The sequence below is a fragment of the Cercospora beticola genome, chromosome 5 (genome assembly GCF_033473495.1).
Source record: "Cercospora beticola chromosome 5, complete sequence".
Classification (NCBI taxonomy): domain Eukaryota; kingdom Fungi; phylum Ascomycota; class Dothideomycetes; order Mycosphaerellales; family Mycosphaerellaceae; genus Cercospora; species Cercospora beticola.
In genome coordinates, this window is record NC_088939.1 from 1,446,824 (window position 1) to 1,462,378 (window position 15,555).

Genomic DNA, 15,555 nt, shown 5'->3' on the forward strand with positions numbered 1-15,555 from the left:
GCCGCCAGCGCAGGACAAGCACCCATACTACTGTCCCCGCCGACCTCCCACTCTTCAAAGCCTATACTGCTATGAGCGCATACATGGTCCTTCGGTAGATACTCTTGCTCAGCGATCCACTTCCTCAACCATTGCTGCTGCCAGCTTCCTTCAACCGGACGGCAGCAGAAGATACTTCGACTTCAACTCGAAGCACCGCACCATGTCCTCTCTCAATGGCAGTGCCGCTGAGAACGGCGGCCTGCGCGAGCGGCTTACCCAGAAGCCAGATGCCCCACAGAAAGCCCCATCGATCGAGACGGCATCCGAGACTGTCAAGGCATTGAACCGACAAGAAGAGAAGACGAACAAAGATGAGAAGGACAAGAAGACGTACGGGCGAACGCTGGACGGCATTGGTGAGTTGATTCAATGTTTGGCAAGAGTCATGCTTGCGAGCAGGCCCTGCAACATTGCTGAACTACAGCCAGAGGCACGCATGGGTCGTCGACATGTACTCGACTCTATGCTGCCATCCGGGAGAATTGACCTGACAATGCTGACTTGTCTTGTGCGTAGTCTTCACAGTGCCTCACACAGAGGACATGGTGTCCCAGCTGTTTGATCCTCGTCAGCCAAAAGCAGCATCTGACATTGCCATTGTGGTCGCGTTGGGCCTGCAGTTTTGCCTTATGTGGATCTTGCCCTCCTTCCTGCGCGTGCCGGTGTTTGCTATTGTGTTCTTGTTCTGGAGAGCATGTTACAATTTCGGCATTGGTTGGCTCCTTCACAACCAATCCCATCACAAGCGCTTGGTGTCGTGGGCGAAGAAGACGAAGATATTCGAGAATCCCAAGACAGGTAACAATCCACGACCTGCTCTGTATTCGTTCCTCAAGACGGAAATGGAAACAAAAATTCCCAAGGACTACAAGTTCGAAGATGCCCCACTCGAGTACAATACCTGGCTTCTCTTCCGTCGCGTAGTCGATTTGATCCTGATGTCCGATTTTACCGCGTACTGCTTGTTCGCGTATGCCTGTGGAGGTCGGCCTGAGAACGAGAAAGTCGCCATGACACTAGCTCGTTGGACATTTGGTTGGGTGCTGATTGCTTTCAACCTGTGGGTCAAGTTGGACGCCCACAGAGTCGTGAAGGACTTTGCCTGGTACTGGGGCGACTTCTTCTACCTCATTGACCAAGATTTGACCTTTGACGGCGTATTCGAGCTGGCTCCTCATCCCATGTACTCCATCGGCTATGTGGGTTACTATGGTATTGCTATGATGGCAGCGAGCTACAAAGTGCTCTTCATTTCCATCATTGCACATGCTGCGCAGCTTCTCTTTTTGGCCTTTGTCGAGAACCCACACATCGTAAGGCGCAGTCTTTAAAATTTCTATGTTGTACTCGCGACTGATATGCTGCGCAGGAACGCACCTACAACGCCCCTCCTCCCTTGAAGCGCACCAACGATATCCCGGACTCGCCGCCGAACCGACCACAATATTCCACCCGTCTCCTGAGCGCAGGAAATGTGAACTCTATTTCTGGTCCTGGCCTTACTTCTGCGCCGTCGCCAGTCCACAATCTCATCGGGCTGCAGAATATCGATCTCCACAGGGTCACTGATGTCTCGGTCATCCTGCTGCAAGTCTATTTGTATACTGTGGCTTTCCTGACGCCATCAACGTGGCTGTGGCAGGCATTTTTCGTGCTCAGCGCGGTGACATGGCGTCTTTGGTACTCCGTCGGAATCGGCTTCATCCTAGATCGTCAATCCAATAAGAAGTGGTGGACACGCCATTTCTTGAAGTTCGGCGAGAGCACAGAAGAAGCGTGGCGTCAATGGAAAGGCATTTACCACATCAGCACCGTCATGTGTTACACTACATTCATCTGCGCCGCCTGGAAGATGTACGGTACGTTAATAATAGCTCCATGCGCCTCTTGCATAATGTGTGGCTGACAGAATGGACGCAGGCATGCCCGACGATTGGACTTATTCGATGGCCTTGTTGCGACACGTCATTGGTTTGGCCCTCATCTCGCTGCAGGTATGGACCATTGCAAGCATTTACGAATCCTTGGGCGAGTTCGGCTGGTTCTTCGGAGACTTCTTCTTTCCACAAGAAGCGCCTCAGCTAACATATGGCGGTATTTATCGCTTCTTGAACAATCCCGAGCGCACGATAGGGCTTGCTGGAGTCTGGGGCGCCGCGATCATGACGTGGAGCAAGTCGATATTCTTCTTGGCCCTACTTTCTCATGTGCTCACATTGTGCTTCATCCAATTTGTTGAGAAGCCGCACATGCACAAGCTTTATCGCCAGAACATCCGACAGCAGTCAGGAGTGTCCAAGACGATGCAGCGAACGCTGCCATCACCTGTAAAGAAGTGGCAATCAAGCGCAAACCGAGTGCTCGATGAGACTCTTGACTCCTTGGAAGATTTCCTCGATCAGGCTGGACCAAAGCTTGCGTCAGGTTTCAGCTCTTTCGTACAAGACTCACAGACGCTGTTCAGCCAGTTCCCGGCTCGCCTCACTGTTACTCGGCTGGCCCCAGATCTTGCTGGCTACGACCCCAAGGATTATTCAGTCGAGATTGTTCGCACCGATGCTCTGAAATCTGATGCTCCTCCTAGCGGCAGAGAAGGCGAAAATGGCCAACAGCCACTCAAGCGTACCGACAGCTTCGAGAGAGTCGTCGTAGAATATGGCGCACCTATCCGGGTCAAGTGGTCAGCACCTCTCCAACACAGCAAACGTGATTGGATCGGGTTGTATCGCGTCGGAGACAACGCGTCTCGAGAGGTCACCAAGCTCGGTTCTCAAGGTCGCTGGTCAGCCACCAACCCCGGCGTGCACGACTACAACAAGGCCGACACCGGTATCCTCGTCGCTGATCAGCGTATCTCTGCGGCTGATCGTAAGGACGGTGTTGAAAAGGACTTCCTTACTGGAGAAGTGGAATTTTCAGGTGATAAGCTCTGGTGGACTCAAGGTGTGTTCGAGTTCCGCTACCATCACGATGGAAAGTACAATGTCATGGCGACCTCGCTGCCCTTCGAGATAAAGATCCCTCGTGTCGACGACGAGGCACTTATTGGCAGTCAAGAGGGTCTGGCACGAAATGCTGTCGAAGAGGTGCTCCTGCCAATCGTGCAAAACTGCTTTGACCGCGATCCGGACGTCGCCCCTAGGAGTGCCGACGAGCATTTCGGCCCAACATTGGAACGCGAAGGCAAGTACGCTAAGCGCGTGGTCTACGCTGTTCAGCAAATGTTTGGTATCGAATTCGCACCTGAAGTGGTGCAAGCAGATGGCACTGTGAGGAACCTAGCCTGGAGGATCTGTAATGCGAAGAAGGTTCTGGCGCCTTACAGTATGAAGACAGGCACGGTGACGCCGCAATGAGTGTGCTGACAGCAGCGCAGAGAGCGGGAACCAGGAGTCGAGGGCCTTGAAGCCTGATGAGGCTGCTGAACACAAATCACTGCCAACAATGGCGACTTAGCGCGACTGCGATCGCTGCTAATCTCAGGCAATCACAACATTCCTGAGCTGAGAAGGATGATGGAAGATTACGGCTGACAGATTGGCCGTTGCGATGAGAATTTGTGTTGATGATACCAAGAAAAGTTGTATAGTGACTTTTGATAGATCAAGATGTTCAAATGTACGAGTTCGAGAGTTCATCACGTCGCTTGACGAGTCAAAAAGTGGCGAACGTTGGTTGTTTTTATTAGAGCGCTGTGAGCGAAATGGACCACGAAGTTTGTCCGAGGTGACCGGGATGTTCTCCGTCTCTGTTGGACCTCACCTCGAATTCATCTTCCTCCACACTTGCTCGCTGCGTTGAGCGATCATCTATGAACCAGGAACTTCAGCACGACAAGACGGCATCGCGTGATCGCTTGCTTCACCACGTTGCTGATCCGGCATTGTCGCCCCTCTTCGGGCGGCGCAACGACCTATTCGGGCAAAGCAAGACAGCACGTTGCATTGTGCAACACGCCAATGCACGGCACGATCATGTAAAAATCCACAACAGACCGACCTATCACTGTTCTGCCCAGCATCAACGAAGTCTGGGACTTGCTTCTAGGTCAAAGTCTGAACGCTGGTTGTGCTGGAACTTGCTGCAGCCACATGGCTCAACATGGCAAAGCGTGAAACAGCGAAACAGGCGCACGAGTAGCGGAAGCTGCACCTCATCTCCCCACGACTCCTTCTCGCACTCTTGCCCGGTGCAAGAGACTTTGCAAGCGTGCTGCACACCGGCTACCGGGCTCGTAGCATGCGTCAAGCAACAGGAGAAGTAGCAGAACGGTGCGGTGCGACGGACGTCGCGTTGTTGGCCTGCTTGACCGCAAACTCGCCCTCCTCTCGCTCGTGCGCGTTGGACATCTTTCCCTCCACTCATTATACTTGCCAGGCTCAAACACGATTGACATTTCCTGCAGCGGACTTGTCACATTCACGTTCTTTCTTCACACATTCTCATGTTCGTCACACTCGTTTGACGTTGGAACGTCCAGGACCGGTTGGCCAGGGCCATACCAACAGTTGTCGCCATGCCTTTTACTAATCACAGCCTGAGCCGGGCTCTGGCACTTTTATGTATACTTATCACGAGCAGTTCTGCGCAGAACTGCTACTTCCCTGATGGATCTTTGTCGAAACACACGTCCTGCTCTGCGACTGGAACGGCCTCGGCGTGCTGCGCATCGAATGCGTTCTGTTTGGATAATGGGTTATGTTTTGAAGAAGGCGTGGTTACACGTGGGAGCTGCACGGACAGAGCGTGGAAGAGCGGTGCATGTCCTGGATATTGCAAAGAAGGTGGGCCGTGGACACGTACATGGGGAAAAGACTCGTGCTGATGGTCACTAGAACAACGGAATGGAAGCATAGCAATTACACCATGCTCGCTGGATGGCAGCCAGAGTACTTTTACCTGCGGCTTGAACAACACGGCCTGCAGGAACGAATCCCGGACATTCGGCTTGCCAGGAAGTAGCGCCCTGGTTCTGCGACCTGCACAAGTATCAGCCCTGGTTGCGCCAGTGTTGAGCAGTGTCGCGGCTCAAGCTTCTGCATCGGCTTCCGAACAGGCGCAGGCGACAGTGACATCATGTACCGGAGCCCAGGCGATTCCAAGTGGGATGTATTATACACCAGGCCAGATGGCAGGACTTGGAGTTGGGTTAGGGATCCCTTTGCTCATCGCTGCGTGCACTGCTATCATGCTATGGAACAAGGAGAGGTCGCGCCATCCCAAGCTTATGTACCAATTGCCTGATGAGCTGAACATGGATCTCAAGCCAATGCCGCCGAACATGTTCCCAGCGCATCCGGCAGTTCGATCAATTCCTCCATCCCGGGATGGCTATCCAACATCGAGAGATGGAATACCGATTTCACGAGATGGCTTTCCCACGTCGAAAGAAAGCTATGACTATGCGCATAGCTTCCGCACTGTAACACCAACAACACCAATCCAAGGCAGAGAAACGCCGCAACACATGCAAACCTTTGCAGAGCGATATCAAGCTATGAACAAGCAGATGGGCCACAGCCGGATGTCAGAGCAAAGCCGCTATGAATTAGATGGGCAACCTGTAGGCTCGGCTTTTAGATTCACAGCATACGGGAAACCGTTAGCGGAGAAGGAAAAGACCGTCACTGCAACGACTGTGGAATTGGGCAAGCGGACCACGACTATGACGACGACGAATTCGAAATCTTCTCGAGAAAGGACACGATGACAATTGCTTCCCAATTGAAGGTATCAGCACTTCTTTGATATGTACATGTAAAACTTACGAAAGTTCTGTAGCATCTATCATGCTTCTTATGAGAATCATATGTACAATGGCATAAATTTTGAACATTCTCTTTTCTCCGAAGCCATACTTTCGTGGCTTCCGTCGAAGGCGGAGAGTTCGGCATGGCACTCCGAAGTATGGGCCGAATTTTGCACCTTGTGCATCCGGAGATCCTCGTTCTACGATCGTCCTCGTACTGCATCCGAACGGACTCTGCAGTTGAGTACAGCATGCACATCGTATTGGCTACTACGGCAAGTGAAACCCAGATTCTCGCTATACTTGGACAGGGATCTCAGGACTGCCTGAGGTTCACTTCAGATCCGAAGGTTTGAGCTTATCTGCGAAGCACCGGGATCTTGTACAAGGAGTCGGACAGGAGAGTTCTGGATTGACCGTTCCGCGTTGCACCTCCTTGCCTATTCTGCGAAATGCCACCTCGTCATCTGGCTATACATAGCTTGGCTGCGCAGCTTTCGTGGACAAGCTTTAGATCTCCGAGACTCAATATTGCTTGTGTTGACGACGCATAGCTCAACGGTCTGGCGATCGCAGTGCCGTCGATTCCGAAGTATTACGGACGTTCTGATGCAACCTGTATCCATAAAGCATCGAATGGACAATGTCGGTGGTATTTGAAGTTTTCCATTTTATGACCTTTCTCCCGTACAATTTTCCACCAAGTCACACAATTCTCAGCGTCTCGGAACAGGATGAAGCCACAGTCCAGCATGATCGCCTGCCTACTTAGCTTGGCCTCGCTCATCTGGGCTGAGCGACCAGGTCATCAGTACCAACCCCATCAAGCAAGGGACAACCTCCTCGCTCGGACAACGAAGAAATCACAAGATTCAATCTCACCAACACCATGCCCAACAATCCTTACTGCGTCTCAGCGAGTAGACTGTGGGGGCTGCTACCAGACCGAGTACTCTTATACCAGCACCGAGAGTATTGACTGTGGAGGCTGCGAAACTCTCACCACTTCGACGCAATACAACCGCTTCGTTGGCGTCTGCCCGGTGAGTTTTGCATAGCGTCGATCTTCGAAGAGATGATAAAAGTGTTGCTGACTTCAACTTGAGGTATGCATTGGAGGTGTACAGACGAGACACGATAGTACTGGAACGACGACTGTGACGTCTTGTAAAGCTACGCCACTACACTACTATTCTACTACTGCTTCGTAGTAGTCCGCCGAGGAGGCATATTACCTTGCCGGCCTCCCCGCTGGAAGTGCGTAGCCGTTGGGTATCAGAGAAAACGACATCTTACCACTAACTCATTCACTCATCGTTGCCCACCTTCTTCTTACCCCTACTCTTCTTTACCGCTGGCGCCCCCGACCCATCGCCGAGCGCAGAAGCGAACGTGCGTTTCTTCTTATCTCCAAGCACGGGCACATACTTGATGCCATGTGCCTCTGCATTCTGCTTATTCTCATTCTCCCGCTCAGTTTTATTCCAGTTGCCCCGGAAGTTAGCAATCTTGCGGGAGACGGCGCTGGTGGTGCAGCACACCAGCTCGTCAAGACGTTGCAGACGGACGACGTCGTATCGGATCACAGCGTATTTGCGGATCGCGGAAGCGACGAGGTCGACGTGATCGGAGCATTTGATGTTGTTCTCAACTTTGTGGTATCGGAGGGCTTTCATGCCGAGCTCATGGGCCTCGATGAGGTGCTTGAGGAGAACCCAGCAGGCGGCTTCTAGGGTGCGGTCATCGTACTTGTCCATTTTCTCGACGTGGCCGTCTTGGTAGGCAATCCAGCGGCTCTTGTCGCTTGCCTTGGGTAGGGCGAATTGTTCTGGCTGCTTGGCGTAGTCTCCTTTGAATGCGGAGAGCAGCTTCAGAACGTGCTCGGCTGGATTGGCTTTCACCTCGGGCCAGTCGTCGTCATGGAGGAGGGAGCGGGCTCTGCTGAAGGCTGCTGCTTCTGCTTCAACGAAGTGGCTGTAGTACAGGCCGTTTGCCTTCTTGGTGCGTGGGCTTGAGTGTGCTGAATCGGTAGCAGGTGGAGTCATCTGCGGGCGTGGCTTGATCACCTTGCGTTGTTGGATGATGCGGCAATCTGGGTCGTCATCCTGGTCCGTGCCTGGCTGGCATAGTGGTGCATCAGAGGGGGACTTCTGAGAAGAGCACGAGTGGTTACTGGCATGTCGTGTGTGTGATGAGGAGGGGGCGCTGGAATCCCGATAGGGTGATTGCTGGAAGTAGCTCGGTGAGTTCCAGTCCTCCACATCAAGCTCTCCGGCACGACGATCTTGCGGCCGGTTCTGGTAGTGATGGTGTGGCGCCCTGATCTCACGGTATGGTGGCAGAGAATACTGGTCGCTGGGGCGGTAAGAGGCGTCTTCGTAAGGTGCGAAACGGGCTGGCGATCGAAGAACGTTCTCGCGATCCTCGTAGAAGGTGTCGTATGCACTCGGAGGCTGGTAGATGTTGAGTGATGGATTGGGACCCGGCATGTAGCTCAGAGATGGTGAGTACACGCGTGACTGAGTAGTAGCTGTGCCATTGAGGAAGGTGTCGCGAAAGGGCGTGGGTGGCTCGATGAATGAATCGTTACGATGAGTCTGGGTGGAGCGGTCTTGTGCCTGATCAAATGGCTCTGGGTAGAGAGGGTTCTGAGAGCCAGGCCTAGGGGCTGATGTGTGGCCAGAGTAAACCAGCTGTCCGGTGAGATCGTTCTGTTGATACGAATACATATCTTTCGCTGAGCTGGGTTCAAGAGTGGACAGTTTGCGTGAATGACGAGACCTCCGAGCGCCTGCGCCCTGAAGTCGTAGAGGTGGTAGTCTTGAATTCTCTGGTATATTTGAGAAGCTTGACGAGCAAATTCTGGGACTTCTTTGCTGAAGTCGTTTCGTGGCTGTGGCACCTTCTCTGCGGATCTGGAAGGACGAGGAAGAATTCTTGGCACGAGATGCGGTGAGGAAGAGGTCTGAATCTTCTGAGGTGGGCGCCATGGTGTTTGAATAGGCCGTTCAACTAGCCACCGTGATTGTCTCCAGTGGCGATTGTAAAGATGAAGTTATTGTTATTGACAATAGCACGAATGAGATCCGTGATAGTGCGAGTCCCCGCACAATAGGAGAATGGTGAGAGTGACTCCGCTGCAGGTCGTCGACAATAGGTCTAGCACAAATTGTGGTCGATGGTGAACGACATCGGTTGTTCGTATGCTCCGTGTTGAGAGTATCCGTTGCAGTCACACAATGCCAGTGTGAAACTTGAAACTAGTGTCGAGATCGACGTTGACGGTCGACAGGGCGCCATCGCAGATTTGATCTTCACATGTGCAATACGCAACGGCCATTGCGCTGAAGTCCGGACAGGGCGGCTGATCTGCATGCTTGATGGCACAAGCTCGGGGAGAAGGGGTCATGGCAATTGCAGATAGCCCGGTTGCCCTATTGGGAAGTCTAATAGGCGCGTCAGTGGTTTGCCGCCGCACTGGAGAACAATGTATGAAGCAACACGCCCTGGCGGACTCGCGGCGACCCTTTCATCCTAAGGTCTCGCTTCGCCCGTTAGCATAGAGGCCTCCGCACTCATAGTGAAGTGTCTCTGTCCTTCGTCCTGACGGTGAATGAATGAGCCCGTGAACCGCTGCGAACGGCTGCAAATTGCGAAGCCGGCAGTACTAGCGCGCACTGGAGCGCGCTTAGCAACGCGAGTGCCCCAACCCTCCTGCTCACGTTACGCCGTTGCCGCTAGATCCCTGTTACCGGACTCCGGCCCAATGCAGGTGAAGTTGTCAAAATATCAGCCACTGAAGTTCGCGTGAGTATAATCGCTAAGCCGCATTGGTCCGAGAGCGCATTGCGGAAAGGCCGTTGTTCTTTTGGACAGCAGAATATTGCCCCATTGTCATCGCGCGCGAAACATGAAGACAGTGAAAGCGAAGTGAAGACGGCGAGTCCCGCCATCGCTAAGCGCGCGCAGGCAAGGTCAGATCCACAAAGAGCGGCAATCAGGTGATGAGATTATGTTGCACCGCCGGAATTCACAGGGGCCCTGGGAAAGTCTTTCGTCAACGTGGCAAATGGCAATGCTCATGCTGCTGCGAGTTGTCGTTCCGCGAAGCGACGGAGAAGGATATCACACCAGACCTTGAACGATCTGTCGCGACAAGACTTCCTCTCTGCATTTCGTCATCAATGCACCAACAGTGCAGACTGCACTGCCTGTATCTTGTGCCCGAATGGATCAGAGGAGCGCCAAGCACACTGGGAACGCAAAAAGGGGGCTACTATCTTCATCCGCCGATGCAAGAGCTAAGCGAGGCTAGGAATTGCCGCACTTCGCATGCCGCATAGTCCTAGACGGTAGACCACGGCCTTGATGGACCAAGCTACCCGACAGCGACTGTTGGGCAATTGCCAGTCAAAGGAAGTACGATCGAATGGCATCCTACGGTCTTTAGCAGATCCACGCTGATAGACTAGAGCGCAAGTGAACCGTTCGAGGTTCGCAGGCGAGATACTGTACCAAAACCGACATACCATCATGGTATGCCTGGATCCTGGGGATAAGTCATTTCCTCGTGACAACAGCCCTCGGGCATCGCAGGCTTCTTTGCGGACCTCGTGTCGGTGACCCGGAGAGCGGCATCGCGGACGAATCTTGGCCCGCAGTGAAACCCAAATACTTCATCGAAGACGAAGACGCCATACTCTTGGCCAATGCTGATGAGAGGACGTCGCTGTTTCGTGCGCGGTGCTAGAGCGCTACTTGGACATGTCTCTCAAAGGCGCAGGGAGTGACCTGCCTGTAGCAATCAATAACAACAGGGTTACAACGGCATTGTACAATGTTTGCCCGGATCGACAGATGTGCTGTGTCTACCAGCGAGCGCCCTGAGGATCTTCTGATCCGCTCGTCGACATTCACTTCCAAGTTGCAAACTCCGAAGGGTCGTGCCGCATGAAAGGTGTCGTCAGAAAGCAGCAGCGTTCTTGTGTGTAGTATTGCCGCGCGATACCCATGTCTGTGTGGTTGCTTCGGACGAGCGGCTCAGGTATCGTGCTTCAGCAGAAGTATCAGAAGAGGCGTGGCGGGTGGTGTTTGTAATTTGGGAAATTCAGAGCACATCGCTGCCGCTTGTGGTGAAGTTGAAGTCTTCGGCGCTTGTTTCATCGTTGACGCGCGAGCACGTGTTTCGCATTCTTAGCGCAGCCGAGGCATTGTTTCGACGATCTCGCCGTACCTTGAGATGCAGCATTGCCTATGAGGGGCGGGACACTCGACGAGACACAGCGCTGCGTTCATATTACGGCCATGGCAGGTCGTCGAGCAAATCTCTCCCCAGATTCCCCTCTGAACAAGGAAATGCTTCACTGACACTCTCCGCACCCTCCTACTCACCATGTCTCCGTCACGGCCAGCATCTGGCGTAGGCAGCGATGCTTCAGACCTCGCCATAGTCGGCGACTCCCTGCGAGTACTTCCCACGGGAGACTCCGAACAGGAACTGCTCGAGCCGTATGCCAAATTCAGGACAGAGCCCTTGAACGCTCTCCAAGAGCTTGGACTACATCTTCTTGGGACGAATTGGAGATCTTATGACAAGGTCGTAGGCCCACCGGTGTTTTACAATGGCTTCAGTGAGAATATGAAGAGCATGGTCATGAAGCAGCCCATGCTTAAAGCACGTATTCGGGAGTTGGCCAAAAAGAGGGTTGAGGTCGAGATACACGAGGATCGGCTGGGTCCCAAAGGTCTTGAGGGAGAAGACGATGCTACACGTCAGACCCGGCGAGCAAGAAGAGAGGAAATTGAAGGGCAGCTTGGAGAAGTGGCATACGACTGGCTGGACAAGATGATCTTGAAGATGGAGAGCAAGCACTTCATTCGAGGAGCCTATTACTTTGCGACACAGTTATTGACGAGGGCATACCATCAGGGCATTCACGTGAGCACACAGGAAGTTCTCGCCCTGCGTGAGGTCGCAAAAGAAGCCGCGAGAAAGAAGCAGAGCATCATCTTCCTACCTTGTCACCGCAGCCATGTGGACTATGTCAGCATGCAGCTCATTTGCTACCGGCTTGGATTGGCTCTGCCTACAGTGGTGGCTGGTGACAACCTCAACTTCCCACTCGTGGGCCCCTTCCTACAGCATGCAGGCGCAATGTGGATCAGACGCAGCTTCGGCGATGACCAGTTGTATACCACACTTGTGCAAAGCTATATCGACACACTTCTGCAGAATGGCTACCCATTTGAGTGTTTCGTAGAAGGAGGCCGAAGCCGGACAGGGAAGCTGCTGCAGCCAAAATTTGGTATCCTTGGCTTCCTCATGGACTCTCTATTATCTGGTAGAGTGGAGGATGCAATGGTATGCCCCGTTTCAACGCAGTACGACAAGGTTATAGAGGTAGACTCATACATTTCCGAACTCCTGGGCCAACCGAAAAAGAAAGAGGACCTTTCGGGCTTCCTATCGGCATCGAATGTGCTATCTTTGAAACTGGGAAGAGTTGACGTGCGATTCAAGAAGCCCTGGAGCTTACGTCAATTCATTGACGAGCAAAGCAGCAGGCTGGGCAAGGACACTCAACTACAGGGCGGATACGACGCAAATCTACGAAGAAGACTCCTTACAACGTTCGGCTACAAAGTGCTCAGCGACATCAACGAGGTTTCAGTCGTGATGCCTACGGCTCTAGTCGGTACTGTGCTGCTTACTCTCACTGGACGCAGTGTCGGCCGCACCGAGCTCATGCGGCGCGTAGAGTGGCTGTCCGAACGCGTGAAAGCGAGCAACGCCCGCGTTGCACATTTTGCTGGGATCTCGACCGAACAAGTCGTCGATAAGGCGCTGGAAGTGCTCGGACCCAAACTAGTTGGCAGAGTCGAGGATCTGCCGGAAGAAATGTACTACGCCGAAGACCGCTTCCAGCTTTCGTTCTATCGCAACATGACGATACATTTGTTCATCTCCCAAGCACTGGTTTGCGCGGCTCTCTATACCAAGGTTAAGATCGGCGGCAGCGACAGCGAGCAGATCATGCCCTACAAGCAACTCTACGATTACGTCTTCTTCCTCTCGCAGCTTTTCCGAGCGGAGTTCATCTTCCCCACCACTCCTCTGGAAGAGAATCTCGCAGCTACTTTACGCGGCCTCGAGAAAGATGGCGTCCTCTCCCTGCAGACTGGTCAAGACGGCAGGATACAACATATTTCTATCGCGCAATCTGAGCGGGACCTGGACCTAGAGAACTTTGACTTTTACTGCTTTTTGATCTGGCCATTCATCGAAGCATCATGGCTCGGCGCTGTCTCCCTATTCATGCTCGCCCCGCCGCCTTCTTATGCTGGCAAAGAGGCGTGGTTGGACCTGAAACTCGCACAGGACAAAGCTCAACTCCTTGGAAAGACGCTGTTCCATCGAGGCGACTTGGGCTACTATGAAGCCGTAAACAAGGAGTCCCTCAAGAATGCCTTCGGACGTTTCGAGGAAGAAGGAATCATTATGGTGACGAGGCCCTCAAAGGGCCAGAAGACGAAGGAGCGTGTACGTCTCGGCGACGACTGGATGCCCAAGCATGATCAGGCTGGCAGACTGATGCCGGAGGGCAAGCTATGGGAATTCGCTGAAAGTATCAACCTTTCGAGACGAGATTTCAGAGGAAAGAAGGAGGGCGGAACGGTCACGAGGAGGATTCTCGGTCTTGCTGCACTCACTGGGCAGGACATGTGGGATGATGTGAGCAGCGAAGCTGCAGGAGAAGTAAAGAAGAGTCGAAGGAGGCGGGGCATACAAGCTGGCGCGAAGTTATGAGGAACAGGTCGTTGTCGACGATTTGACGATGTTTAGCGATACCCATTAGCACAAATCTTATACATAATCTGATATGAATGTTACGTTGCCAGAAGATCGATCAGACCCCATATCTGATTTTACATTCCAACTCGCTCCGATAAGTGCACTCCTTGCACGATATCAGAACGCGAGAAGACGCGTTCTCTGACATTACAATTCTCTGTCCTCTTGCGCAGAGCTTTACCTTCTCATTCATCTGTACCATGGCGTCGAACTTGTATATGACCAAATCTCTCGGCAAAGAATGGCTTCCATCGCCGGTTCGAGGAAGTCGCTTCGCCAACCATGACAGCCACGATGGTCCATGGTCACCACTCAAAAGCCCCAAAGTCAGGTCTGCACCTCGATACGAAGCGCCCAAGACCTGGAAAAGCAGCAGCAGATACAGTCGCTGGCGAAGATGGACTCGACCTTATGAACGCATTCTCCTCGCCTCCATTATTCTTCTGATGTTCTGGACCTTCCACGGCGACCTCCAACAACGAATCTCGAACTTCCAACACAACCTTCATGCCCTTCTGCACTCGTCTGAAGGCTCGAACCAGCATCTCCAACACTCAGAAGACCCCACTTGGTCTCAATACGCCTACCACTTCCACGCCCACGACCCTTCCACCCTCTGCTCTGCCCTCATCCATCTCCAAACCCTTCAACGCCTCTCCTCCAAACCCACTCGCCTTCTAACTTACCCCTCAACATGGACAACTTCTTCCGCTCCTCTTCAAACCAATATCCTTCGCCTCCTGCAACGCGCAGAGAAAGACTTCCACGCAATGCTCCAGCCCGTCGACATTCCCACATCAACCTATGAAGACAGCAAAGCCAGTGCCGAATACTCCAAATTCCTCCCTTTCAACCAAAGTCAATATACCCGCATCGCCCACCTCCACCCCAAATCAACAATTCTCTCTCAGTCTCTAGACGACATCTTCCTCTTCTCCTCAGCAGATATTGCAATGCCGCGCAAATACTGGCTACAAGGCTCCGACTCGAATCTCCTCTCCGATCTGTTGCTATTGGTTCAACCCGACCAACTTCTATTCGAAAGATTAGTCAACCTCTTCGTTGCTGAAGATGCAAGTGAAACTGGAAATAATGTTCTATCGACTACTCAACCACAACCTCGAAGAACATTCATGTCCACACTTGTCAAACTGGTCGAGGAAGCAACGTTTCTGCCGCATAGGGAATATTTGTTAAGAGATGGGGAGTTCTTCCGATCGGGAGATCATGCGGCATATCTGGGTACGGAGGAAGAGGTCTGGGATCCGATGAAGGTGATTGACGAGGCAAAGTTCGTTGTGTTCGACGATGAGGATGGTGGCGAAGGAATGGGGACGAGACAAGGAGGTTCCCCAGATTGTGGAAGTCGGAATGGGGAGCTGAGGACACCAGGTGGAGCAGCGACTTGCGCAGAAAAGGAGATCTGGAAGCGGTTGGTCAGAGATCGGAGAGATAGAAAGATGGCTCTTTGCGGCGTGGAGTTGGCGGAAGAGGATGGTGAGCGTGGTGCGGATCAGGATCCAGAAGCGTTGGAAGGTAAGAAATTAGTTATAATTGAAGCGTGATGCTATTATGGAAGTGAATAATTAGCTCTGAACGCGTCTGCGCACATGCGGTATCTCTGCCCGACGTGACATGACTTTCCAAAGTAGCTGCGAAGAGTATCCACTCAGGCAGGTTCGTGATCCAATTGAGGATCCCAAATGGCTGAGGTATGCCGACCTCTTCTAGTTTGCGGCCTGCCACAATCGCCAGCGCAACATATGCAATGGAGAGGAACATTTGCCAACAACGGCCACAATCGTCTTTCGCGCCGCTCAAAACGGCGCGTGCCACCTCTTGTCCACCCAACTGTTGCGACGTTTCGACCTATTTGCGAAACAGTCATGTTGATGTAGTAAGACGACTGGGT

The 15,555-nt window shown here is 52.8% G+C and overlaps 5 protein-coding genes across 5 annotated transcripts; 4 read left to right on the forward strand and 1 right to left on the reverse strand.

The window, feature by feature from the left end:
• Window positions 1–202: 202 nt before the first annotated feature.
• On the forward strand, window positions 203–3,398 carry RHO25_007823 (uncharacterized protein; the record flags this gene model as incomplete). Its single annotated transcript, XM_023599996.2, has 4 exons — window positions 203–398; window positions 559–1,355; window positions 1,412–1,901; window positions 1,963–3,398. 4 exons carry the CDS (start codon window positions 203–205, stop codon window positions 3,396–3,398), a joined length of 2,919 nt encoding a protein of 972 aa, XP_023449789.1.
• Window positions 3,399–4,558: 1,160 nt separating this feature from the next.
• On the forward strand, window positions 4,559–5,752 carry RHO25_007824 (uncharacterized protein; the record flags this gene model as incomplete). The annotated part of the gene is made up of 2 exons (XM_023599997.1): window positions 4,559–4,826; window positions 4,878–5,752. The coding sequence occupies 2 exons, from the start codon at window positions 4,559–4,561 to the stop codon at window positions 5,750–5,752; spliced, it is 1,143 nt and encodes a 380-aa protein (XP_023449196.1).
• Window positions 5,753–7,098: 1,346 nt separating this feature from the next.
• RHO25_007825 (uncharacterized protein) lies at window positions 7,099–8,520 on the reverse strand (the record flags this gene model as incomplete). Its single annotated transcript, XM_023599998.2, has 1 exon — window positions 7,099–8,520. One exon carries the CDS (start codon window positions 8,518–8,520, stop codon window positions 7,099–7,101), a length of 1,422 nt encoding a protein of 473 aa, XP_023449791.2.
• Window positions 8,521–11,183: 2,663 nt separating this feature from the next.
• RHO25_007826 (uncharacterized protein) lies at window positions 11,184–13,598 on the forward strand (the record flags this gene model as incomplete). The annotated part of the gene is made up of 1 exon (XM_023599999.2): window positions 11,184–13,598. The coding sequence occupies one exon, from the start codon at window positions 11,184–11,186 to the stop codon at window positions 13,596–13,598; it is 2,415 nt and encodes an 804-aa protein (XP_023449793.1).
• Window positions 13,599–13,843: 245 nt separating this feature from the next.
• RHO25_007827 (uncharacterized protein) lies at window positions 13,844–15,208 on the forward strand (the record flags this gene model as incomplete). The annotated part of the gene is made up of 1 exon (XM_023600000.1): window positions 13,844–15,208. One exon carries the CDS (start codon window positions 13,844–13,846, stop codon window positions 15,206–15,208), a length of 1,365 nt encoding a protein of 454 aa, XP_023449792.1.
• Between the last annotated feature and the right edge of the window lie 347 nt (window positions 15,209–15,555).